General features: G+C 38.5%; 1 protein-coding gene across 27 annotated transcripts in view; it reads right to left on the bottom strand.

Moving 5' to 3' along the window:
- The window catches only part of NFASC (neurofascin), a 220,330-nt gene that overhangs the window by 127,029 nt on the left and 67,338 nt on the right, over window positions 1–25,963 (bottom strand). For all 27 annotated transcript variants that reach the window (XM_060772940.2, XM_060772945.2, XM_060772947.2 and 24 more), the window contains exons 2-3: window positions 25,171–25,239; window positions 374–562 (exon numbers count right to left, since the gene is read on the bottom strand). In XM_060772940.2, coding sequence (XP_060628923.2) covers window positions 374–467 — 94 coding nt within the window. In that variant the 5' untranslated portion in view covers window positions 468–562; window positions 25,171–25,239. The remainder of the gene's footprint in view (window positions 1–373; window positions 563–25,170; window positions 25,240–25,963) is intronic.

Here is a 25,963-nt window from a genome sequence, read left to right as displayed (position 1 = left end):
TTCAGACTGAACATGTTCTGAAGCTACTTTGTCTTTTCTGGAGTCACCTCAATATTAAACTTGAATGACAAAAGAAATCCAGCCATTTTACAGTTGCTAATAACACATTTAGCTGAATACCAAAATATTACTATACTTATGACACATGAAAAATTGTTTGGGCCACAATTACCCTTGTACAATCTGAGGTGATAACCTGAATATACTCATAACTCAAATTATTATTAAAAGAATGATGGTCATGAAGTCCTAGGTGACTATTTCAAAGGCTCACAAAACAATTTAAAGCTGAATCTAGTCCTTTTCCTAACCCTTACATGACATAATTACCTAGAGATATGAACTGAAATAGCATGGAAAAAAATGGACTTACGATCCCGAGGGACGTCAATGGCTCTGATGAGGTGATGAAGGTTTAAAGTGAGCACCACTCCAATATAGGTTAGGAGATACCTTTGCATTACCATTTTGAATATTTGGCTAAGATCCTATGTCCCCAGTTTCTTCCAACAAGGCAAAGTGGTGACTTTACTTCTGTAGTGCAGCAGAATACTTTGATTTACTGCAGAAAAAGAAAACAAAACAGAAAGGATTAATTTTCTAAAATCACAATTAATATCTGCCTCATCCCTCAACATCTTTCTGGGAAACACCAAGAGGAAAAAAATAGCACATTCCAGTCTTCAATGGGTACATCTCTTTCAACATGTCTATTGTTTTACCACCATTATGGACAGACATTTCTGCTCTTGTTTAATACCATTATTGCTAATATATTTTTTCTTACAAAATAGACTGACAATGACTATGTAGGCACAGGTACCATTGCTTCCCCTTCATATTACCTCCATCCTCTGAAAGAGGTAGGTGAACAAAGAGGTTGCAAGGATGAGGAGTTCTCAAGATCTACTTCAGAAGGGCTTTGTCAACTACTGATGTGGCACAACACCTTAGGAGGTGCTAGATCTACACTGCTATATAAAATCCAGATTAACTGCTTTGAAACTAGATTATAGACTCATAATGTATAACCCACCCTGAGTTGCCTTAGGGTTGAAAAAGGTGGGCTATAAATGCCGTAAATAAATAAATAAATAAAATCCAGTCCAAAGCAGATAACATGGATTTTATGGCAACGTAGGCCCCTTCCACACTGCCATCTAATCCAGATTATCAAAGCAGATAATCCATATGACCTGCTATGAACTGAATTATATGAGTCTACACTGCCATATAATCCAGTTCAAAGCAAAAATCTGAATTTTATGGCAATGTAGGCCCTTTCCACACTGCCATCTAATCCAGATTATCAAATCATAGGATCTGCTATGAACTGAATTTTATTTTATTTATCTATTTATTTACGACATTTATAGCTCACCTTTCTCAACCCTAAGGCGACTCAGGGTGCGTTACATATTATGAGTCTACACTGCCAGATAATCTAGTTTCAAAGCAGATAATCTGGATTTTATATAGCAATGTAGAAGGGGCCCCAGTCTACAACTTTTACCAACCGTAAGGTAAGGCATTGTGGAAAGTACAACCTCAAAGCATCTTCAGGGTCACAGTCACACACACACTTGGTGGTACATTTAACATTTTTGTATGCAGTAAATTTTAAAACTATATTTGTTTTAACTTGCAAGCAGACTTGGTTTCAGGCAGGGGAAAGGATGGGATATAAATAATCAAATACCTTAATAAATTATGTACCCTCAACTATAGATTTAATGTAGACTTTGTATTATAAATCTTTTCACTAAATGATATAATCTGTTATAATCTGTTTTTATTACCCCTGGGTCTGTTCCTTATATGAGGGGGGTTCTTATTTTCATATAACTCCTCCTTATCTTCCAAGGCAAAACAGTTATCTTCAGCTCATAAGCTGTCTGGTTTTGAAAGATCGTGACTATTTCATGCTGAGAAATATTTCAACAACTCCCAGTGGTTTTAAAAAATAGTAACATGGATTAAAAGGTAATACAAATGAGGATAAACCACCCAGTTTCAAAATAGAGAAAACCTGCTTAAGAGATTCTACCATAACTCATACAGGCTTGCTTCATCCCCAATTTAAAGCCTGTCTTTAATAGATCTAAAAATATCCAGCATCTGGATAGATGTACTGACGGATCTCTTTGCTCATATTCAAAAGAAAAAGAAAACTGTACAAAGAAGGCATCCTTGCACTCATTTCTTTACCCTGTGACCTTGTCACAGTTTACTGCTATTACATATTAAAAATGAGACAATGGAAAGCTATCTAGCAAGGCAAGGAAACAACAGTTTCATAAAATATAAATGAGGAACAGCAGTTCCAGCTCTCACTGAAGTCTTATAAATGCCATCTGAAAACAGCAATAACCAATTTATATAGATACACAATTGCAAAGGTATATTGCCTTCATCTAAAGAGCCAATTATTCAAAGATGTCCTGGGAACAGACACTAATGTATACTGCCTCATGTAGATAGTGCTGATTAATTATATATTTGAAGATTTTGAGACTTTGTATACTTCTTTATGTAGCTCCACTTAATTTCTGTATTAAGAGAAAACATGTTCTCAGGCCCCTTCCACACAGCTGTATAAAATCCACATTAAACTGGATTATATGGCAGTGTGGACTCAGATAATCCAGTACAAAGGAGATATTCTGGGTTATATGGTTGTGTGGAAGGGCCCTCAAAGGTAGAAGATGCTGCTCTTCTCTCATTTATAAAATGATCCATGAGTTAATCCCTTAATGTTCCCACTTCACAACCCAATCTTAATGGATTGTGAAGTGGCTAAAAAAAAAGTTTATCAAATCTAGGTGACCATGTTTACATCTTCAAGTCCTCCAACATCTTACCCATCAAGAATCTAGCAAGAGGGGAACACCATTTTTTTCCTAGGACAATGGAAGTGATATCAGTAGTTTACAAGGCAGATGACAGACATAATTGCCAGTGCATGGTCATATCACATTTTAATTCATAGGCATCATTTTGCCTATGGGAAAAAAGAGAAGATAGTGGAAAACATGTTCCTGGGGGATTGCTAAGCATCTGTTCGTTCCTTATAATCAGGGAAGAATATGAGCCCCACTGTCAGTGAGCAATAATACAAAGTCAAACAACTTAACGTGTCAACACAAATGAATTTGCATTTGTATTTTTTGTAAATAAACAAACTGAACCATATATGGCTATATCTGACTCTCTCTTTTTTTACAAGAACACTATGTAAAGAATGAATTTTCAAGGACCTCACTAGTTCATCTCATAGTAATTTCTAAATTTCTAAAGGGTAACTCACCATGGAAAAGTTCAATTAGAAACAGGATTCAGTATATCTTTCAGAGATTCAGTCTTTATCACCTGGCTTAATTTCTCTCATAATTAAACACCAGAATTGTGTGTGTGTGTCCGTCCACATGGGAATGTGATTTTTGTGTAAAAATGTTCTTCCTTTACACCATTTTCCACACTTCTTTGAAAAAAGGTACAAAACCTTTTAAAAGGGGCAAGTAAAGGACAGAAGACCGCAACAAGACAACTACACTAAGAGCCATCTCCTAGGCCAATTGAAGTTACAAAATTGCTGGATTGTGGCTATGGACTGGAATGTGGCTTTGACTAAAGGAAAACATTTTTTTCTATCGTTAGGAAACTATAACTATAAAGGTTTGATATCATAAGTAAAAGTTTATGAAATTTTGGAATGTAGCTACTTAAAATTGGCTACATTTGCAAGTTTACACAAACAGTAAGCCTCAAATATAGAGAGTTTGGGGACAACGCTTTTAGAAACCTGTATTTGTCATATGGCTTAAAGGAGTTTTTCCCAATAATTTGTTTTATCTATATTTCTTTTCTTCATCAATTGCAAAACAAATTCTGCATCTTGCTCTGGGAATACAACACTGCACACATCAATAAATCCTATCCATGTGTCCCAATTCCAGTCAGATTAAAGATTAAAAGAGATTTTTTTTTAGTTTGTGATTTTGGATTGTGCCAAAGAATAATCAGGCTAGGCTAGAAAATAAAAAGTTCTTCCAAGATGAAACTTTGACTTCTAGTTCACGCTTGAAGCTTTTCATTTATGTAACATCCAGAGGACATTTTAAAAGTCAAAGCTTCCTGAGTTGAACCCTCCAAACCTTTAATAACTGTATTGTTATAATCTAAAGGTGATAGACAAGCTTCCCCAACCTTAGGTCACATTGGATTGGAGTCAAACAAGACCAATAATGTCCAGACATATGATGTAAGATATGATACTTTACTTTATGTGTCACCTAAGCATTTTGTCTATTCTTTTTTAACATGTTGCCCAAACATAAGCTTTAACACATTCTCAACCTTCAAACACCCTTCCCCTTAAAATGACCTGTAGTTCTTCGATATTATATACAATGATATTGCTATGATTTCACTTTAACTGGAAGTGTGAAATCCTATGGAATTCTGGGATTTGCATTTTAGAGATGAGTTCTTAGCTAGAGATCTCTAGTGGTCCAAAATACAAATATAGGATTCCACAGGATGTAATCATAGCAGTTCAAGGGATTTGGGGGCTTTGGGGGAGAGGGGTAGGGCCTTCAGTCCCGGAAGAACATCTGGACACCCACCCCAGAAAGTGTGTGCCCCTGGACACCCACCCCAGAAGGGCCCCCAGGAACATCCATGTTTTTTAAACGTGGATGCTCCTGGGATAGCAGCCTGTCTGGAAAGGTCCTTAGTCTCTATGGTGCTAGAGGATTTTTCTGTATCTCTTTATGGCATAGTTGTGTTTTGGAATATGAGTACAATGGCTTAGAGTTAGTTTGCCATGATTAATATTTTGTTTTGCCACTCCCCAAATTGCTCAATTCTTGGCTTGACAATGTAATCTCATTGAAGATGTGAAAATCAGTATTGAGACAAATGTTGAAGTGGACTGTGATTTTAATTATTTTTACAGGCTGAGGAGCCACCTATTACTGTTGATTGTGGAACTATCTATATATCATGTTTGCCATGTATTCATATTGCTCAGATTAGAAGCCAGAAATAGATCCTGATTAAGTTGAGAAACAGCTTACTAGCAAAACATGATTATTTGCTAAATGCAGTTGCCTGCTGGTTTCTGATGAAGACATTTCCTAGGCAAACGCAGCCACAGCTGCAGTGTGAGCAAGGAAGTAGGGAAAATTTGGGAGGTAGGAGGAAGGCCATTAGCAACCATTCACTGGCAAAATGTTGATTGCCTTCACTATTGCCTCTGAGAGCTAACTCTACCATTAGGCAAAGTGAGACAGATGCATTAGGTAGATGTTAAGCACCTGCTCAGCAGCAGAACCAAATCACTGGAGGAGGGAACTATGCAAAAACGAGGTCTGCTCTACACCCTCACAACTAGCCTCCTTCTTTCAGGAACTATGCCAGGCACTTTAATAGTTTGAGTTCCACCCAATAAGATTCCTAAGGTCCACTGTTTAGGAAGGATTTAGAATTATAATCCTGAGGGCTCCAGAGACTCACAAAACTACAAATCCCATGATTCTGCAGTATATTGCTGTGATAGTTAAAGTAGAACCATGGTGCTATAAGTGTGCCATGTGAAAGTGCCCCTAATTTTAAAAAGGTTAGGAGATTGATTGCAGCAAAGATGGGGGTACTTTGGCCCTCCAGGTATTTTATGATTTCTGCAATCCCTCATAAGGTTCAGTGTAGCTTCTGGAGGTTGAGGTCCACTAAATTACATCTTTGCACCATAATGTGTAATTAAGCCCTTGCAGGCACAGCAATACAGGGTTGAGGGGATATAGACTAATGCTCTGAGGTGGATCTATAAACCATTTTTAAAGAAACAAAACAGCTTTGGGAGGGAATATATGAACTAAATCATCACTTCAATTGGCGTTTGGCAGGTATACTTACAAGGGTGAATACACACTAGACATTCCACAGAGAAAGAATATAGCTGAGGACCAATATCCAATGGGAAAATATCTGAAGATGAAAATTTCATAGCCATCCTGTTCACTCTATTTTTTAAATCTCAATTTCAATTGTTTTGTTCTTATAAGTGGTGCCAGGATACTATTGCATACCTAAATATGTGCTTAATTTTTCCAAGTCAGCACACTAGTTCCTTGAAAAGAGCTTAGTGCCATACGGAGTAGCAAATAGTAATCTGTATATCTCTTGGAGACTGGGAAATACTGTAAAAAGCCACTTCACATTTGGAATGCTGTCTGAAAGCCATGAAGGACAGAAGATGCCAAGTGGTGAAAATATCATTCATATTTTTGTGCATGTATACAGAACAGGCAAAGTCCAAATACAGACACTCTGAATCTTTCTTGGGGCCTGACATCTCCACTGACAACTTTTTACAGGGAGGGGAATCACCGTTTTCCTAGAAGCTATTTGCTGCCATGCTTGTGCATGTGGGTGGCTTGTAGTCAGGAGACACACACAGTGCTGTTTGCCCACGTCTGTACATCAGATCAGAACAAGGCCCACGCTGTCCTGACCTTTTCTCTCCCTGAGACTGAAATTTCACCCACACTCTTACTAATTGAAAAAGGACAGTGTTTAACAGAGAAAGACAGAGAGAGATGCTGACAGTGGTGCAACTCTGATTTTTCCAAACCTTGGCTAAAAACCCACACAGGTTAGCCACTACAAAGACCCTTCTTTGTTGTTGTCATTAAACTGGCATTATTCATAGCAAGAATGGCCCTCTCTGCAGGTACATTGTGGGAACCTGGTAACAGGTCTTATGTAGTTCTGCTGAATACAAGCTTCAAATTAAAAAAGCAACAAAAGCAACAACAACAACCAGAAACACACCCAGAAGTGTATTAAATGTAATATGGGTATAATAGTATATGGAATCACATCATTCTCTTCTCCCTCAGAAGGCAGAGGAACAAAATTGTATTCTGGACACATGCAGACTCTTCCACAGTGGTTCCATTAACTATCACAGTATAGTGCACTGGAATTATGGGATTTTTAGTTTGGTGAGCTGTAAGAGTTGCTAGCTGAAAAATCTAAATAATATGCCTCCCTAAACTACAACTCCCAGGATGAATTGTGGTTGTTAATGTATAATCATAACAGTACAAATGTGTAGTCTTAAATGTCCCTAGATGTTGCTGTGCCCAGTATGGTTGCTAATTTTATCATAGAGAAATCTTGTGAACAAATTATATCTACTGAAACATCACAAAAAATCTGGAATAAAATGTTAATATAAAAAAATCTTAATAAGGACCTGTGAATTCAACCAGTCATTCAACTCCCCTTTTCATTAAATACCTGGCCTGTCTAACCCAAAATACGGATGGATGGGAAGAAGGTAGATCTTGATCTACAGGTAGATAGTTTAGTAATGGCCAATGGATCAACAAGGATTTCTGATTCCCAGTTGTTTAATATTACCGCTACCTTACACTCAATTATACCATTTAAATGAAGAAAGCTTACACCGGGATTGTGGCGCAGCTGGCTGAGTGTCAGCTGCATTAAGATCACTCTGACCAAAAGGTCATGAGTTCGAAGCCAGCCCGGGCTGGAGTGGGTGTCCAGCCATTGTGTAGCCCGTTGTCGACCTTTGCAACCCGAAAGACAGTTGCATCTGTCAAGTAGGAAAATAAGGAACCACCTTGTGTGGGAGGCTAAATTTAACTAATTTATGAGGCCATAAAGAAAAAAGACTCCGGGGAATGTGGAATGCGGAAGAACTTCATCGGTGTCACTGATGGACGATGAAAAGCAGCAGCTCCCCTGGCGGCCAGAAAAAAAAAAGTTAAACAGCCTCGGTGTATTTGTGTGTTAAATGTTATTTGTCAAACTGTCATTGAATGTTTGCCATATATGTGTTTACTGTAATCCGCCCTGAGTCCCCTGCGGGGTGAGAAGGGCGGAATATAAGAACTGTAAATAATAAATAATAATAATAATACAGTGGTAGTAAGATGTAAACTTCTTTTAATGTTTCATGTCAAATCCAATTCCTGGATAAAACTCTCTTTCATTCTCTATGTATCCCCCATTCTCCTGTTTAGCTTATGTTAGTGAGCATTCTGACTTCACAAATTGATTTCTACAGCTTAATGTTGTCTCTGATATTCTGTTTTGCCTTTTAAATATCTGTAACCTATCTTTAAAGGTCTTAATTGATCACATTCATTTTTTCCCTTAAGATATCAAAGTCAAAGGACATTAACCACATTTATCATTTCCAAGTTAAGTGGCCTCCTTCATGGTACTCTAAGAGAGTGTCAGTGAGAAAGAAAGAATGGGCAATTTCACCCAGCAGGCAACCAAGCTGCTAAAGAAAATGTGGCACATATAGAGCAGATGCAGAAACAAAACCCAGACAGAAATTTCATTGTGATGTTTTATGGCTTGTGAAAGATCCACATTACATGCTTCTTTGCATTTACATTGCATATTGCAGTGCTAAATAACATGTAATACTGCAGGATGAGAATTCAATCTTACATCTATGTTTGATTGAAAGGGGCAGATAAAGAAGGATTAAGCATTGTCCATCAACAGCATTGCCAAAAGAAAAAAAGAATGCATCTAAGTGTGTAGTCAGCCCTCCACTTTAGAAGGCATTTGGGTTTCAGGACTCTCACAGAAGCTGAAGAAACATGAATATCTTTAGGCTTCCCAAACCATATTTAGCACACAAAAATATCTGTACTGGTGCAATGATTGGGTCAGCCATGTATGCAGATGCATATTCACTTGGGAAGTAGGAGAAAGTGTATATGCAAGGTGACTCTCACACATGCACCCTCCCTTCTCAACCTTTCCCCATCCCAACCTTCAATTTTGCTATTTAAAATCACGTGGTTACAAAATGAAGCTATGCTACGGCAGCTGCAGTTTGGTTTATTTATCGATGATGATGCATTTTGACTATGATACGTTCTGTGAGCGGGGCTTCCTATCAGCAGTTAGAGAATTTCAATGAAATCACCATTTGGCTAGAAATGAGCATTCCTTTAGGTGTCAGGCAAAATATGGGCAGAGAAAACTGAAGAATGATATTAACAAAGGGGTTGTATAATCAATTTGGCAAATTTACTGTTTGGATACCAAACTCATTTGTAATTTTTTTTAAAATATTTTTATTTTAAGAATTATTTTTTCCGATGGAAACATTTGGAACAAGAAGTTAAGATCCTGCAGTGCAAAACTCAAAGGTGGACAAACCCTCCCTCCCGTTCTCTCCCTCCCTCTCCCTCTCCATTCATTCATTCATTCATTCATTCATGCATTCATCTCTCCTGTCTCCCTCTTCCATACAGATAACGAAGGTGAGATTCCCCCCACCCCAATTCAGGACTGAGAAACAGAATCTCTTTCTAAGCATTGGACATGTTTCATCTGTCATTACAATTGGTGAATGATTTGATTTCTTTTCCTGCTCAAAAGAGGCTGTGGTGGAAACATGGTAGAAATGCTGGTGTCTGGGAAAGATGCCAAAGACCAAATGAAGAGCCCATTGTGGACCATAACCGACCTGAAGTTCACAAGTTCATCACCTGATATACAATCAAGGTGGTCAGTTGAAACATTCACACCTATCTCCAGCAGACAAGAGTCCTTTGCCCCACCCTGGTCATTTCAGAGATATATAAACCCCCTTTCCTAGTTCCAACAGACCTCACTACCTCTGAGGATGCTTGCCATAGATGCAGGCGAAACGTCAGGAGAAAATGCCTCTAGAACATGGCAATATAGCCTGAAAAAACCTACAACAACCCAGTGATTCCAGCCATGAAAGCCTTCGACAATACTTTGATATACATGATTTCTTAGAAGTAAGTCTCATAAAGCTGAGCTGCTCTGTATGCACAGGACTACATATCTTATAGAAAATGTTTTCTGTAAGAACCTCGTATGTCTAATAATGCCACATTAGGGACAATTGCATCATTCTTGAAGTCCTTTTCTAAACAGCTTCTTCATCTCATTGTATTAATCTATAATGTGATTTTCCTATTGTCTTCAACTTTATTGAGCATTACCATTTTCTTCCTGTGTGTTCTAAGTAACTCCACATAGAATCAAAGGTCTAGCAGAAATTATAACAACTTTTGCAGTGAGTTTTATTTCACTGAGTTGTGATATTACTTGTTCAGCCATGTTTCACCTAAATTCTGGGGCTTTCCCCCTAATGGTGTTCACTTAATCAACTGATCCAGAAACAACTCCTTACCTGCCCTTCCTCAGTGACATCACAGATGTCATTGATCTGGTAGCTCTAGTTATGTGTATATAACTTCAAGACTTTCCTAAAATTACAGCAGTCCACTGAGCTTTCCAGCTCTTCTTTCTGGACCATACATGTCACACAGCTTGTCTAAAGTGCCTGGAGGATTAGCTGCTGTCACTAGACATGATGGAAGATACTATCCTCGATGTTGAAGAAACAATCGATTGCTAGTGAAGTACGTTTTTTTAGTTTTGGACTGTACACATAATTGTTTCACTCCCAGATTGCAGCCAGTTTGAGGTACTTCACAGTATGGGTTATGTCATTACTTCCCTCAACCTCAAGGCACCACCCAACAATTTTTAATGCTGCACAGGGCAGATCAAAAAGATGGCAGTGATAGATCAATACACCTACATCTAATTTAAAAAGTCAAACACATTTCCATTTCAAACTTGAGTATTTTTTTTGTATCAACTGAAATGCAAACCTTCCCACTGTGTGCCCAAGGCTCAAGTTAACTATTAAATGTGTTCTAGGCAGAAAATGATTAAAATAATATAATCCAGATTTAGGCAAGTTGGAAACAATTCCAGAGTATTCCACTTAATGTTTTTCTGTCATTTAAAAAAAATGCAAAATACTATTGTGTACTTTGTGAAAAACCTTAAATTAGCTTCATATTAATTCATTTCTGGAATCTACATGAATAATTACTGTTATGTAAATGAGAATCTAAAAGTAGACTTCATCTGATTTGAGCTCTAATTTTAGTCACAAAGTAAAATCACACTCTTCTAGACTGCTGGGAACAAAATTAGCCAAAAATATCCTTTATTACACCAACAAAAAGAATGTGTGGCTTTTAAAATGCAGATAGTAAAGTTGGGAAGTTCAATTTTAATTACTATAATCAAGGATTTCTCTTGTCACAAAAAATAATTTGCAAAAGAGAACATTAGATAGACCAAATATAATGGACTAGATATACAGAATAGTCATGTCTTTATTCCAAGGGGATTGGCTCACAGTTAAGTGCACATATGGTTGCAGCTCTAAGTAGAGTCACTCTCCTTTTATAGCAACAATTTCTCTTTCTCTGCATCCTATGAGTTGAAAGGAATTTCCTTTCTGTGCAGATGTACTCCAGAGGCCCTCTGGCAATGTTACATGATACATACCAGCTTTTCACAAGCTTGTATTTTGCATCTGTCTGGGACTACAGTTTCCATCATCCCAGCCAGGATGGCCAGAACATGTAGATAACATCTGATTAGGTAAAATTGACATATCCACATAGTAGAGTTTCTTTGCTCAACTTACTTTGTTTTAAGAGAATGCATATGCTGCCTAGAATTATTTGAGAGAGCAGGAAGATAAGTGCCAATATAGTATGTGTAAAAATTCAGATGTTAAATGCCGTAGGGATTGGAAAAATTAACAATTCCATGTATGATGACCTAGGCCCCTTCCACACAGCTGTATAAAATCCACATTAAACAGGATTATATAACATTGTGGACTCGGATAACCCAGTTTAAAGATGATAATGTGGATTATTTGCAGTGATATTCTCAGTTATATGGCTATGTAGAAGGGCCCGTAGTTCACCCATACAAAAATCTCTCCAGTCATCCATGAGTGAAAATAGAGTCTTGAAACCCCTCTCCATGAAGATTTCTCTGGCTGAGAAGTAAACATATGATTTATAGGAAACTGATAATGACCTGGGGGTAGCATTTTAGACATGAATGTATCAATCTACATACAGTAGAATTGTAGCACAACTTTGAAAGCCTATTTGGATGATAGTTCAATTATACATACTAAAACAAATGTAGTTCTCCAAAGGGAATAAAGATGTTTCAGAGAACCTATGGAGTTCAAAGATTTGCAAGCCATGCAAACAATTTGATGGGGAAAAATAAATGAGGATTACTTCTTCAAATAGCAGTCACATTATAGAACAAGATACATTGGGATGGACTGAAAAACAAAGAGGGCACTGCAAGACTAACCAACATGGTAACATTTTATTGCAGATTTAACTGCTGTATGTATTTCTCTGGTAGTATATTTAAAGGAATAGGCACCCAACAATCTGGTAAATCACAGTGTGAGAAAATAAATTTTCCATTAGGAAAAAAAATACACACTGTATAGCATGCTTTGGACAGTCCTGTCAATGAAGTCTGTGTCAGTTGCTGAATATAATGTAATATTGCATAAACACCCCCTGCCATGTTGCATCTTCCAGACTCATATCAATGGATACAGGAGCTAGTTTTCTATCTGTTCTAATAAAAGAAATACATCTCTTGGCTGGCTTCTATTCATAGGAGGGTACAAATCCGAAAGAGGAGTGTTGAAATACACCATTGTGTTGAAATACACCATTGACCTGATGAAAGAAAAACTGAAAGCTACAAAAAGTCCTGCTGAATACATAACATACATAACCATCATTAACGACCTCATCACATGGGGCTAGAATTGGTAGCATATGCCAATTTAGCCCTGGTCACCCATGGAGCCATCCGGCTCTCTTCAGATGATGTCATGCCGGGTCTGTGGGTAAAGGAGAGTGGAATCAGCACACCACCATGGTGGCAACATGGGAGACTTCCCATGTTGCCAAATCTATGAGGGAAGCTGTAGGCTCCATGTGTGCTCATCACTTCCCCCATGTGATTGCCATCGAAGTGATGCAAGGCATGAGGCACTGGATTTCCCACATCTTGCAACAAAGCAGACAGCTGGCGCCTCCTGCCGCTGGCTGTTTGATGAGGTCAAAACAGAAAAGGAACACACTAATTTGAAACCAACCAACCAGTTCATGTCCACCTTTTCTGTGAAAGGCAGAACCAAAGAGGGGAGCATTATCAGAAGTCATAGAATCATAGAATCATAGAGTTGGAAGAGACCTCATGGGCCATCCAGTCCAACCCCCTGCCAAGAAGCAGGAATATTTCATTCAAAGCACCCCTGACAGATGGCCATCCAGCCTCTGTTTAAAAGCTTACAAAGAAGGAGCCTCCACCACACTTCGGGGCAGAGAGTTCCACTGCTGAACAGCTCTCACAGTCAGGAAGTTCTTCCTCATGTTCAGATGGAATCTCCTTTCTTGTAGTTTGAAGCCATTGTTCCGCGCTATATAGTATCCATGCTATTCTTTTGTTTGCTACAGGAATATAGTTTTCAGAAATAAGCACTTGCCCCAACATGTACATCATTGTCTGGTTTGCTACAGGACCACTCTTTCATTGTAAGTAGAGGTATAAAAAGATTTTTAGAGAAAGGGACATGATATGTAGGTTCAAGGATCAGTTCTTGGAAATAATCAAGATGATACTGCAATGCATCATTAGTGAGTTTTGAGAACACTTGTGATAGAAAGGGGATAGGAAACCTGTGTCTCTGGGGTTGCAGGACACTTTTGGCCTAATTTGGAATACCGTTGAGAGTTCTTCTTGCTTTAGCATTGTCCCCGCTGCCAAAAAAAGTTGGTAGAGGAAGGCCAATCAAGATGATCAAGAAGCTGGAATAACTCTGCTAAAAGGTAAAGTTACAATCCCTGGGTTTGTTTGGATAAAAAAAAATAAGGAAAGACATAACAGAAGAGGATAAAACTATGCATGGTATAGTTATTATCACAGGGACAGAAAGTAAGATGAAATCTTCTGAACAGGGCCACTGACAGCAAAACAAACACCACAGGGATGTTAACCCTTCTCTATGCTATTCAAAGCATGCATGCATGCATGAATGCATATATATAGAGAGAGGGTGAGGGAGACAGAGAGAGAGGGAGAGGGAGGTGTGTCTGGAGTTACATTTCAAAAATGTCCCTGTTTCGACTTCCATACAAATTCAACTTAAGAACAAACCTACAGAACCTATCATGTTCATAACTTGGGAACTTCCTGTGTGGAGAAGCGGTCTTTCTTCTTTTTCATAATAACAGAACCCAAAATGAAATGGTGGAGGATCCGGGGCAGATAAAATACTTGTTAACACAGCACAGAGTTAAGCTGTGATATTAGTGACCGTAGTGATGAAGAACTTTAAAGGGGGAATTATACCAATTCATGGTGAAGTAAGCTATCAAATGCATGCTCATTATGATAACTTTAAACCAGTGTTACTAGCATGGCACAGTTTACAGTTGCTTGTAAACACAAGCAATGGGGCACCAGTCTACTCAAGTTCTGCCTGTGGGCTTCTAAGGCATCCAGTTGGCTACTGTGGGAACACAGCGCGGGATAAAATAGGGAGATGTAGGGCTCAGTTCTCAATTCCCAAACTTAAAAATACTCTCTTATCACTGGTCAGAGAAAACAACAAAATAAAATGCTGGCTGGATGGGGAACAATCATAAGCTGCACCACTGAGATGTACATTAATCCAACTAAGTATGAATTTTCCTATGTTCTTGTGTTAATTACACATTTGTTTGTGAATGGCTCACTTATTATCTTCTCAGTAGGGCCCAACAGTGAGTCCTGATTCTAGTTCAAGGTAGAAAATTAAAGTAGAGGAGTGGTCAAAAGGTCTATGAAACACTTTCAATAATGGGGAGAAAGAGCACTAATAAAAAGTAATCAGATTAAAGAAGATGATACATCAGAGAGAATGAAAGAAGAATTCCCTTGGTAAGATTAAACAAATGAAATATTCTACAGCAGAGAACATTTTAATCGTCCTTTTAGAACTATTAGGACACTCTGGGTAGCAATTAAGACTTTAATCTTTATTTACAATATGCAGAATTGACAGTAAAATGTCAGTTGCCAATGTTCCCAAGAAGACACTTTGCTGTTCCTACTTTATGATGTTATCATATAATTACAAGACATTCAGTTAAAAACACATTTCTGGAGGGATTTCTGCATCACATTTCTAATAAGACAATAACTTCTTAATGTTTTTTTTCTAAAACAAGTGAGTGATTTAAAGGGAAATTTATAGTGGTATCAATAGTAAGAAACACATTAGGATCTGCTGAGATTTAGTCCTTCCCTCCTATTTCCTCGCATTATGTAGATCTGATGCCATTTTGGAACAAATGTGTCTTTTGCTTAGTTCTAAAATTATACAAAATTCAAGAAATCCAATATTTACTAGAGGGAGCAGGGAGAAAATATCCATTAGAAGCATATAAGAATTCAGTTCTTGTACCATTAGAGTTCACATCCTATACAAAGCTATGAAAGTTCTCCTAACATGTCCTTAATTGCCCTTGTTTTATGAATGGGGATAGTGTTTTTTGTTTTTTTTACAATATTCAAAATAAAAAATCAAATCAGTGAGTCAGACATACAAATTGTCTTATTATTTATGGGTGCATCACAATTCATTAATATAAAAACATACAAAATATCTATGTTGAACGCTATTAAGTGTTTTTTTCTCTAATAATTGGGCCATGAATGAAAAATGTCCTGTTGTACCAAGAGCCTAGCACCATGAATTCTTTTTTTCAGATATCTAACCAACACGCCATTCTCTTAGGGTAAACTGTTAATCAAACTCATTGAAATTCCAGACCTCAACTATTCTCTTCCTCCTGTGTCTCATCCCCTCCATAGTGTCTCTCTTCTTTCCATACATTGGCCTAACCAAACTAAAAGATCCAAAGCTTCCCAGTCCCTTGACCCATCTGCAAAATGGGGAGATTTCCAATCAATGGCTATTTCACAAAACCTTTCAATACACCGCCCTGTATCCCCCACAGGCAGTCTTTGTTTCCCCTTCTGCAAGGCTCCCCATCTGCTTCATTGCGGAAGTGCCTCCTACAGTAATGCATATGTTGTAGCTATCCATCAGGAAATGTGACCAAATGAGGAAATCGGAGGAAAAAAGGATTTAGGAAGTTACAGGTCAAAAACCCCAAAGACTTTAACTTCCATTCACTTGATGTCTGAATAGAAGACTATTTCATGATCTCTGAAATCTTGTATTAGCTTCTGTATATGTTTGTCTAATGTTGTGACTGGCTTGGAGAGGAGGCAGATGCTGCTTCTGTCCTCTGCTCCACCTACTGGGATTGCCCAAAGCAAGGAAACATAGAGGGTGTTCTAATTTGTGTGGTGCCTCAGTGATAACTTGCCCTTTCTCTCCAATCTTTCATTGATGTTAACAAGAATGCCTCAAGGTAAGAATGATTCTCCTATCAGACATGGGCAGTGTTCAACATGAAAAGGAGTATGATTCTTTAAGAAGGATTACAGACCTTATACATCTGCTTCCTTAGCTATCATTTCACAATGTGACGCCTTATAGAGGAAAATATGAAATCAATTTGTTCTGCTGTGGCAGATAATATTTTGAATGTAAGTCATAAAACTGGGAGGAAAGCCAAGGAGAAAATATATGCAGAGTTTAGAATTATTTTCTTTTTAATAAGATTGCTTAACAAGGATTGTTGGCAGTCTTTGTTCGGCAAAGGCCTTTACATCTGTTAATGAAAAACACAGCACTAAAATACACTGAAAAACAGTGAAAAATCTATGTTTCCAAAAGTGAATATGTATTAAAGATAGGGAACTTACTTGGAACTGGCCCATCATACTGGACTGGGCCTGAGCATTAGGTTGCTATAAAGCTTTGTTGACAACCTGACCTACTGTTTGAACAATAATCTGGGCAGACATTCTGTACCAAAACAGGCAGGTGTCCAGGAACATATTTTATCAAGGTTTTGTGACTGCAGATTTTCCTGGTGGGTTCATTCATTTCATTCAGGGATAGGGAACATGTGACTGACTAGATGCTCTTGAATTACAAACCTCCTGTGCAAAAATCCATTTTTAAATGCTACATCATGCATATTATAGTGGTTTGAGTGCTGTACCAGAACTCTGGAAGACCAGGGATCAAAGAGGACTTTTTGGCACTTAGTCCCAGTCACCTGGACTTCCTCCCTAAAGAGTCCAAGATTGCCCTGTCCCTGCTTGTCTTTAGTAGGCAGGTGGAAAAATTTCTCTGCTACTGAGCATTTATGGACTGAATAGAGGCAGGCTTTTGGAGATGGTGTGGTTTTGGGGTGGGTGTGGTTTTATAATATATTTCAATATTTTACTGTTTGCTGTTTTTCATAACACAAATGGTTTAACTATTTTTTATATTTATATTTTAATGCATTTACATTGTTTTAATTTGCATTGTTTTCTTAATTGTTAGGCCCCATCTACACTGCCATATAAAATGAAGATTATCTGCTTTCAACTGGATTATATGGCAGTGTAGACTCATATAATCCAGTTCAAATCTGTGAGAGGTTTGTCTTATAGTTGTTATAAATTGGGAAAAATGTGATTGTGTAAAACAACATGTTATGTATAAATGTAACACAGAAACTATAGTATAATATTTAGCTAAAGCTTCTTTTGTCTAGCATGAACTCTTTGCCTTACATATTAAGTAAATATAATGCATAGAAAGAGGAACAGACACTCATGCTTTCCATTACTGAACAAAATTTAGCTGAATGGAAAGGGGTGAAAGATTTGTCCTTTCATCTCTTTTAACTGTTCTCCCTTCTAATTAAAGAAAAACCTTCAAGGGAAAAGACAACTATTTTTCAGTCACTGATTCCATGTGCTGCTTCTATTTTCACAGTACACTGCATCCTTCCCAACCCTAGCCATTCTCTCCATCTTGTTTTATGAGCTACAGACGAAAAGCCACCGGGAGGTTTCTCTGAGTAGTTCACAGCCCTTAGGCTGCATGAATTAAAAAAAACCAGTGACCCTAAAATGGATGTTACCAAAAAGCATTGTTTTTAAATGGCTAGTTCCTAAAGTTGTGCACAAACTGAACAATGAAGCCATAAAGGGAAGGAGTACATTGTGCATTATGAAAAAAACTTGTAAAGGGGGGGGAGGGGACGGGACAGTGCACGTTGGCAAGTTTCCAGACGTCATCACCAAGCATTGCACATTGTTAAAATTTATGGGTGAGGGTTTGGTTTGTTTACTTTCGCACTGTCACCCGTTAGCTTTAGGAACAAGACAGCCAGATCTTTTCATGCCACTTCACTTCCATTTTTTTAAGAATAAGCAAAGGTCATTGTAAATAAAGCTACAAACCACACACACTCTCTTTCTTGGCTATAACCAGAAAAAAGGCAGGAAAGGGATCAAGAACTGTGGCTGCCTTAACAACCAGGACTGAATCTCAATTTTTTCAGATGCGGCTATGTTACAGTCACTACTTGGAAGGTGGGTAAGAGCCATATGGTACAGGAGTTAAGAGTGGGTTGACTTGATTTGGATCAAATTAATTTAGATCATGACTGAAATCACTTCTCTGAAGATTTAGTTTCAATGTTCTACAGGTCCATCCACACAGCCCTATATCCCAAAATATCAAGGCAGAAAATCCCACATTATCTGAGTGTGGACTCAGATAACCCAGTTCAAAGCAGATATTATGAGATTTTCTGCCTTGATATTTTGGTATATAGGGCTGTGTGGAAGAGCCCTAATTCACAGTTTAAACAATTACTGGGTAAAATGTTACTGCATCATCATTTTTAATACGACATTATTGTTTGTTATAACACTGGTACATTTTCAAAGATACACGTTACACTGGAAAGTAGGTGTGCACTAAGAAATTATTCTGAATTGTTTCTATGCTAATTTTTAATTAATCCAAAATTGGAAATCTCTTGTGTTTGTATTCAGATTCCTCCTCCTTTTTCTGATTTATTCCACCATCCCTAGTTCTCTAGTCTTTGATCTTTTCTATGTTTGCACTAAGAGGAAAAACTGTGAGAGAGTGGGAGCAAATGAAAGATTGAATACGCTCCATGTAAATAAATCAGGAAAGTAGATCTGATCTTTCATCTCGTAATCATCATCATGGCTTGGCTCCGCCTCATTTCTCCCAAAGTAGAGGGAAAGTGTCACAGGGAGGAAAGTGTATTTTGGGTAGCTCCAATGGAACTACCCACATTTTGTTGCCCTTTACTCCATCTGATGGGGGAAAGGACAATGCAGCAATGTGCATTGCCACCCTTTCACTCATACGATGGGGCAGGGACAGGGTGCCAGTGCGCCTTGTCCCGTCCCCATTATTCGAAGGGGAAAAAGAGAAGGTTGCAGGGGGCATCACAAGGCATCCCGTGCACCTGCTCTTTTACTGGTGACTGCTGGCAAAATGGCATGGCCCCATGGGCCGTGTGAAGAGGTCCTTTAGCTGTCGTGGTTCCATCCAGTGGAATGCCAAGTTTTGTAGTTTGTTAAGTCACCAAAGTGCTGTGGTTGGGAAAGTGAAATGTCTCTCCCGAAACTGAAAATTCAAGTATTTTATAGGACAGACCCATGGCAGTTAAAAGTGGAATAACAGCACCATCATTGTATTCTCTGAACAGGCTGCTGGTTTATCAGAAAGGGATTCTTCTTGTGATCAATATGTGAGGGGGCTGTAGAGATAGATTTCTCAATTTTTGGCACTAAGTAAAAACATGGTTGTTTATTAAGGCCTTTGGGCCTCACCAATTTGCTTCAAATGTTTTAAAATATGTCTGTACATTTTTATACTTCCAGTTTTTTAGAGTTTAAATTGTTCGCATACATTTATTTATACACTGCTCTACAATATTTGCTATAGGGGCACCAATGTAATTTTGATAAATGAGAAAAAAATAATCCATAGTTTTTAAAAAAACCCTTTGTAAATTTCAGTGTTCCCATCGTCTCATGGGCCAACACAAGATTTGATGGAATAAAAAATTCTAAACATAGCAAGAGAAGTAAATACCAAATGTTTACTCCAGCAGACACACAATGCAAATTAGCAAAGGCAAACTGCAGAGAAGACAGACTGTACACATGAAGTTGCTATATGTGTGGAAAACACCCTTCATCGTTTCTCCCTGGAGGCAGCAACATCTGTTATTTTAAAATTAGCAGATTACCAATCTCTACATTCACATAGCAATAGCTACAGGAAAGCCTAGGTTTCTCTGGACTGATCACATGCTATTTGGTTTCCATCTGTTCTGCAAACTCGATCTCTCAAGGAAAGATTGTAGGCCATGGAGGAGGGGCTATTACAGAATTTTATAGTTGATTTTTCATCTTTTACCTTTAAAACAAGCCTGCATCTAAGAATAAGGATATGACATGTGCACACACAGAAAGAGAGGCTGTAATTTTAATGTCCCTTCTATACAAGCAAGAGGCCCACAATTTGTGATTAATAGTCCCCATCACAACTCTTCATAGTGTGATGAAAAAGAAAGAAAAATTACCTTCCTGACTTTTTTTCTACCTTTCCTCTAGGTAAGGGAGAATCTATTCTTTTTGATTTTCCCAACATTCACATATTTGACCTATTCTTCCCATCTTCAATATGAAAAATCACACCATTCAATGGAACACCCAAACAGAGAAATTACACCAGTTTAAGAAGGTGACAAGAATTTATCTATTCATGACATGTAAGTAATGTATTAATTTTTCAAAAATGAATGGGTTGTTTTACCAGATTAAAATATAGACAGGCATGGCATTTCTCTCTGTGTGTGTGTGTGTGTGAGAGAGAGAGAGAGCAAGAAATTTAGAAAGAGAATGTATTTTTGTGTGGTTGTTCTCAGGGAGTTTTACTGTTAAGAGTACAAATGTGAACCTAATGAAGCGAAGGTAAAAATTGGATCCAGTAAAATTAAAACTAAACTAAATTAAAAATTAAAGTCTACTTGGAATCTGATTCCCTATTCTATACTTTAGAATTTCTATACCTTTAAGTTTTGTAGAAAAAAAAGTTTCAAAACCTTCCAATTCTTGCATTCTTTGCCAGAAATGTTGGATGAGGCCCTTTCATAAAAATCAAACACTGTATCAAGTTTGACATCATGATATCAGCAGCCCAGCAGGCAGAAACCCATAGTAGCTTCCATGTCAGCGAGGTGATAATTTATTTTCTTTGCCTGGACTTTAAAAGAGCTATCCAAGATATTGAACGCTTGCTCTCAAATAGGTTCAGCACAGCGGATAGCTCCCGCAACATCTACAGCCTCCCACCTCCACAACAGCTTTAATCTACTGTGTTGAGGAGCCACCAAAAGCACTCCCTCCAAGGACATTGCAGGTTGTAGCCCAAACCCTGCCAATGTTCTCCCCAAACATCATAACTGCTTGCCACCCAAGGAATGCTTTCATTAGGGGACAATTTTATCCTAAATGTTCATCCTACATGATGGATCTGGACCAAACTTGCAATGGATCATAAGATTTGCTGTACCTTCATTCATTTCCAGATATAACTGTGATCCACAGAGAGACCCCCCCCCCCCCTCCAATGACCCACTATATCTCCTGGTGCCATTTGGGGAAGGATGGATCATGGACTATGGGATTTGAAGTATCTTCACTTGATTCACCTCCCACAGGCCACTGTGACCCACACGAATTACAGACCTGGATCAAACTTGACACACAGACATACTGGAGACATTTGGGGGAAATAGACCTTGATGGGAGTTATAGTTCACCTGCATCCAGAGAAATTATGACACCCATGGACAATGGACCGGAGCCACACTTGGCACATAGAAGCCTCATGACGAACTGAACATACTGCATGGCTGTATGGGAATAGACCTTGATTTTGGGAGTTGTAGTTCACCCGTATCCAGAAAGCACTGAACCCAGCTGACGATTGATCTGGACCAAACTTGGTACACAGACCCAACAAGGCCAACTGTGGATAGAGGCGGGGTTTGGAGGTGAATGACTTTGGACTTGGGAGTTGTAGTTTACCCTTATCCAAAGAGCACTGAATCCAGCCAACAATGGATCTGGACTAAACTTGGCACACAGACCCAAGAAGGCCAACTTTGAATATTGGTGGGGTTTGGGGTGAATGACCCACGATTTTGGAAATTCCAGTTCACTCACATCCTTATGCATTTTCAAATGATATCATTCATAAAAAACAACAGGAAAGACTGACTTTTTTCTAAGAAATAGAGCGACAAATTACCAAACGGATATTACCTAACACTCCAAAACAAACCATGCCTTTTTCAAATAACCTGGGCACTGCCAGGTCCCAAAGCTAGTTTAAAATAAAGCCTGTAACAGAGTTCTCTATTCCACTGACATTGGAGCCACCAGCTGCTTCACATAAAACCCTTTCCTATTTAAATTCTCACTGGTGATCTGTCTCACTTTAAACACTTTCAGAGCTGTTCTGATCAGTTAGATTTTCTTGAATCCTTCTATATTTTTCTTGGTGCTTGGTCATCCTTCCAGACTCATCTGGTTGAAGATGCTGAGTGCTTAGAACCTGGCTAAGGTTAACATATGCAAACAAAGCACTGTCCCTGAAAGGAGGCAGATGGAATACACTCTAATGTCCATTTGGCTGAATCCAGCATAAGTAACTGGGCCAGTCTTCTCCCTTCCGTTTGTGATGCTAAATAATGATGACCTGAGCACAGGCTACATTTCAGTTTGCCTCAGCTGCACAAAACAGGCGCAGACACGGGAGGAGGGGGGGGGGGAAGCTGTGAGCAAATTCAGTATCTCAGATACATGTGGTTGTCTGCAACAAATCCCTACAGCCAAATATGCTCTGAGGTGGCAGAGGACAGACTCTCACAAAGCCCCATAACCTTTCACAGCTTCAATTAGAAATCAGAAAGATTAAAAAGCCTGCTGCTGTGGATCATGGAGCCTGTCAGGAAGAGAGTGATAAAGGATAAGGATATCTAAGGACCTACACTGTCCCCATTCATTAAATTCAGGAGCAAAATCTACACAAATTGTAATCAGTGTGTGTGTGTGTGTGTGTGGAGGGGGTTGGGTGAGAAAATATTTTGCTCTTATCTGTCGCTCTTGAAATTCCGAGTGTGAAATGTGTCTCTCTGCTACAAGGGGATTTTTAGCACCTTTGAGACTAATGGAGAGAAAGAAGTTGGTAGCATAAGGAACAGACCTTTGCAGCTATGAATGAGCAGGTGGTATGTGTGGATCTGCAGGCTACAGCTCAGGACAGCCTTTGCAGAAAGCGAGTTACAGGCTGCATGGCACTGCTTAATCTAAATATGGAAACCTCTACAGTTAATATAGAATTCCACTGACTTTTTTTCAAGAACAAACTTGTCAGATCCAGATTTCTAGATTTATATAAAAGTATACCTCAGTTATCTGTGTAGGAAAGATAGCTTATTTAGGCAATACTGTATTCAAAATTACTCAGGCATGGGATTCAGATATACAACTGCTTGTTATCGGTTAATTCCCAACAAGGGTAACTGAATGCTTCAAAAGGTGATTTACTGGTTCACAGCCTCTGTCAAAAGCGTATCTGTGTGAATATGCCAACCAAACTGTAGTACTGCCAGCAGGGAACATGTCACTTGCCAACTCTCTGGTTTCTGTTTGTAGGATCACAGTGTAATCAGTGAAGAAGCCAACATCAGAAACTGCAGATCTGGTTTGTAATATCACCCTGCAAAGCTGACTGTGAAGTTCGAACTTTTAAAAGTTACTTGATAAGGTCTGGATCTTATTATTAATTACCACTAGAGTAAAACCATTAAGTAAATAGGACTGACTAGTGCTAGACTAGTCAGACTAGTACTGACTAGTGTGCCCCTAGTGGCACAGTGGGTTAAACCACTGAGCTGCTGAATTTGCCGACTGAAAGGACACTGGTTAAAATCCAGGGAGTGGGGTGAGCTCCAACTATTAGCCCCAGGTTCTGTCAACCTAGTAGTTCAAAAACATGCAAACATGAGCTCAATAGGTACTGCTCTGGTGGGAAGGTAATGGTGCTCCATACAGTCATGCCAGCTACATGGCCTTGGAGATGTCAACAGACAATGCCGGCTCTTTGGCTTAGAAATGGAGATGAGCACCAACCCTCAGAGTTGGACAGAACTGAACTTAATGTCAGGGGGAAACCTATACCTTTAACTATTGCAGACTTACCAAAGAAGCATTAATTCGATGGGTCTATTCAGTCAGGACGAACAATAGGATTGGACAAGTCCCAAAATCCCCCAGCAAGCAGACCAGTGATTATGCTGCTTGGAGGATTCTGGGAACTGTGCTCCCCAAAAGTCACTTTGGGGAGCTGTGTCTGGGCTGATAAGATAATAAAAGTGTAGTACTTTTATTTTAGGCTAGTACTTTTAGTGAATTGCAACAGATAAAAAAAACCTGGTGTGGTAGAGTCATTTGGGTGTTGACCTAGGACCATGGAGACCAGGATTTGAATCGTCACTCAGCTATGGAATCCAGCTGGGTGATCTTGAACAAGTCACACTCTCTCATCCTCTGAGACAGGCAAGAGCAAAACCCCTTTTAAACAAATCTTGCCAAGCAAACTCTGTGGTAGGATCACATTAGGTTTGCCACAAGTTGGAAATTATTTGAAGGCACACAACCACAATGGATTATACTACTGCCATTTGTTTAAGTAGTGAATCAGTTTCTGTTCAATCATTGGTACCCTGATGTACTAAGACCAAACAACAGTAATGAGAACAGCACGTATAATGTTTCTCAGGTCTTCTGATAGAATACTAGTTTGAAAAGCTTATTGTATTTGAGAGAGTATTGCTTGGTTTTCTATTCTAATCCACTTTTCTCATTGCTCCATTTCACACACATTTCACACACATATAGTCTTGAAAAATGATTCTATCTGCATTGCTCTAGCTCAGGCACGATTATGAAAATTATTTTATAACAGTAATCAAATATTCAACAGGAACTAGACTAATTGGGTACATGTACTACATACACAAACAGTACAAGACGTTCTAGAGGTGTAAAGCACAATGCTTAGCATTATAGATGATCAAACAAATATTACCAACTTTGTGAGTAACAAGATCACTTCCAGGTAAAATAATTCTATATGCCACTATCTTAATTAGAGAATTCTTATAATTTAAACAGCCCAAAAGGAAGAGATTATTTTACCTTAATACTGTGGGTCCGGGTGTTTATTTTGATATCCTTCTTTTAGTCCCGGTTTTAATACTGAGCAGCCTACAGAATAAGAGAGAAAACAAAGAATAAATAAACTGGTTCTAAATTTATAGCCAACATATTGTTTTAGAAGAGTCTTCAAGTTCTAATCCAGGTTACAAAGAGATGCATAATGAGCATTCAACTTTACACACAAATTCTAGTACAGGTTGAGCATTTTGATATATTCCTAAATCCAAAATCGTCCATATGCCCAGCTGAGACACTGACACCTTTATTTTCAGATGGTTCAATGCACACAAACTTTGGTTCACGCACAAAGCTATTTAAAATATTGTGTAAAATTATCTTCAGGCTATGTGTACAAGGTATACAGGCAGTCCCCCAGCTTGTTTTCAAGCTGAATTTGTTTATAAACCAGAATAGACATCGTTTTAAGTCCAGACACCCCCCCCCCCGTGTGTGTGTTTGGCTAGAGCTGCACTTTAAAAATGTAACTTTTTAGACTTATATGTAAAATTCAAATTAAAAACAAATTTACACATCCTATCTTTTTCACAACTCGAGGACTCTCTGTATATGAAACATAAGTGAATTTTATGTTTAACCCTGGGTCCTATCTCCAAGCTACCTCAAGTAGCGAGACCCACTTCCATCGATCAAATAAGGACATATGGTAAATTTCTTATCAGACTCAATGGCCAATGGGCACTGAGGGGGAAAGAAGAACTGGGCATTAAAGACTGGTTGTGATATCACCAATTATACGAAAGGTTTAAAAAGG

The sequence above is a fragment of the Anolis sagrei genome, chromosome 4 (assembly GCF_037176765.1).
Source record: "Anolis sagrei isolate rAnoSag1 chromosome 4, rAnoSag1.mat, whole genome shotgun sequence".
NCBI classification, from domain to species: Eukaryota; Metazoa; Chordata; class Lepidosauria; order Squamata; family Dactyloidae; genus Anolis; species Anolis sagrei.
This window is presented reverse-complemented; position numbering and strand designations above follow the sequence as displayed.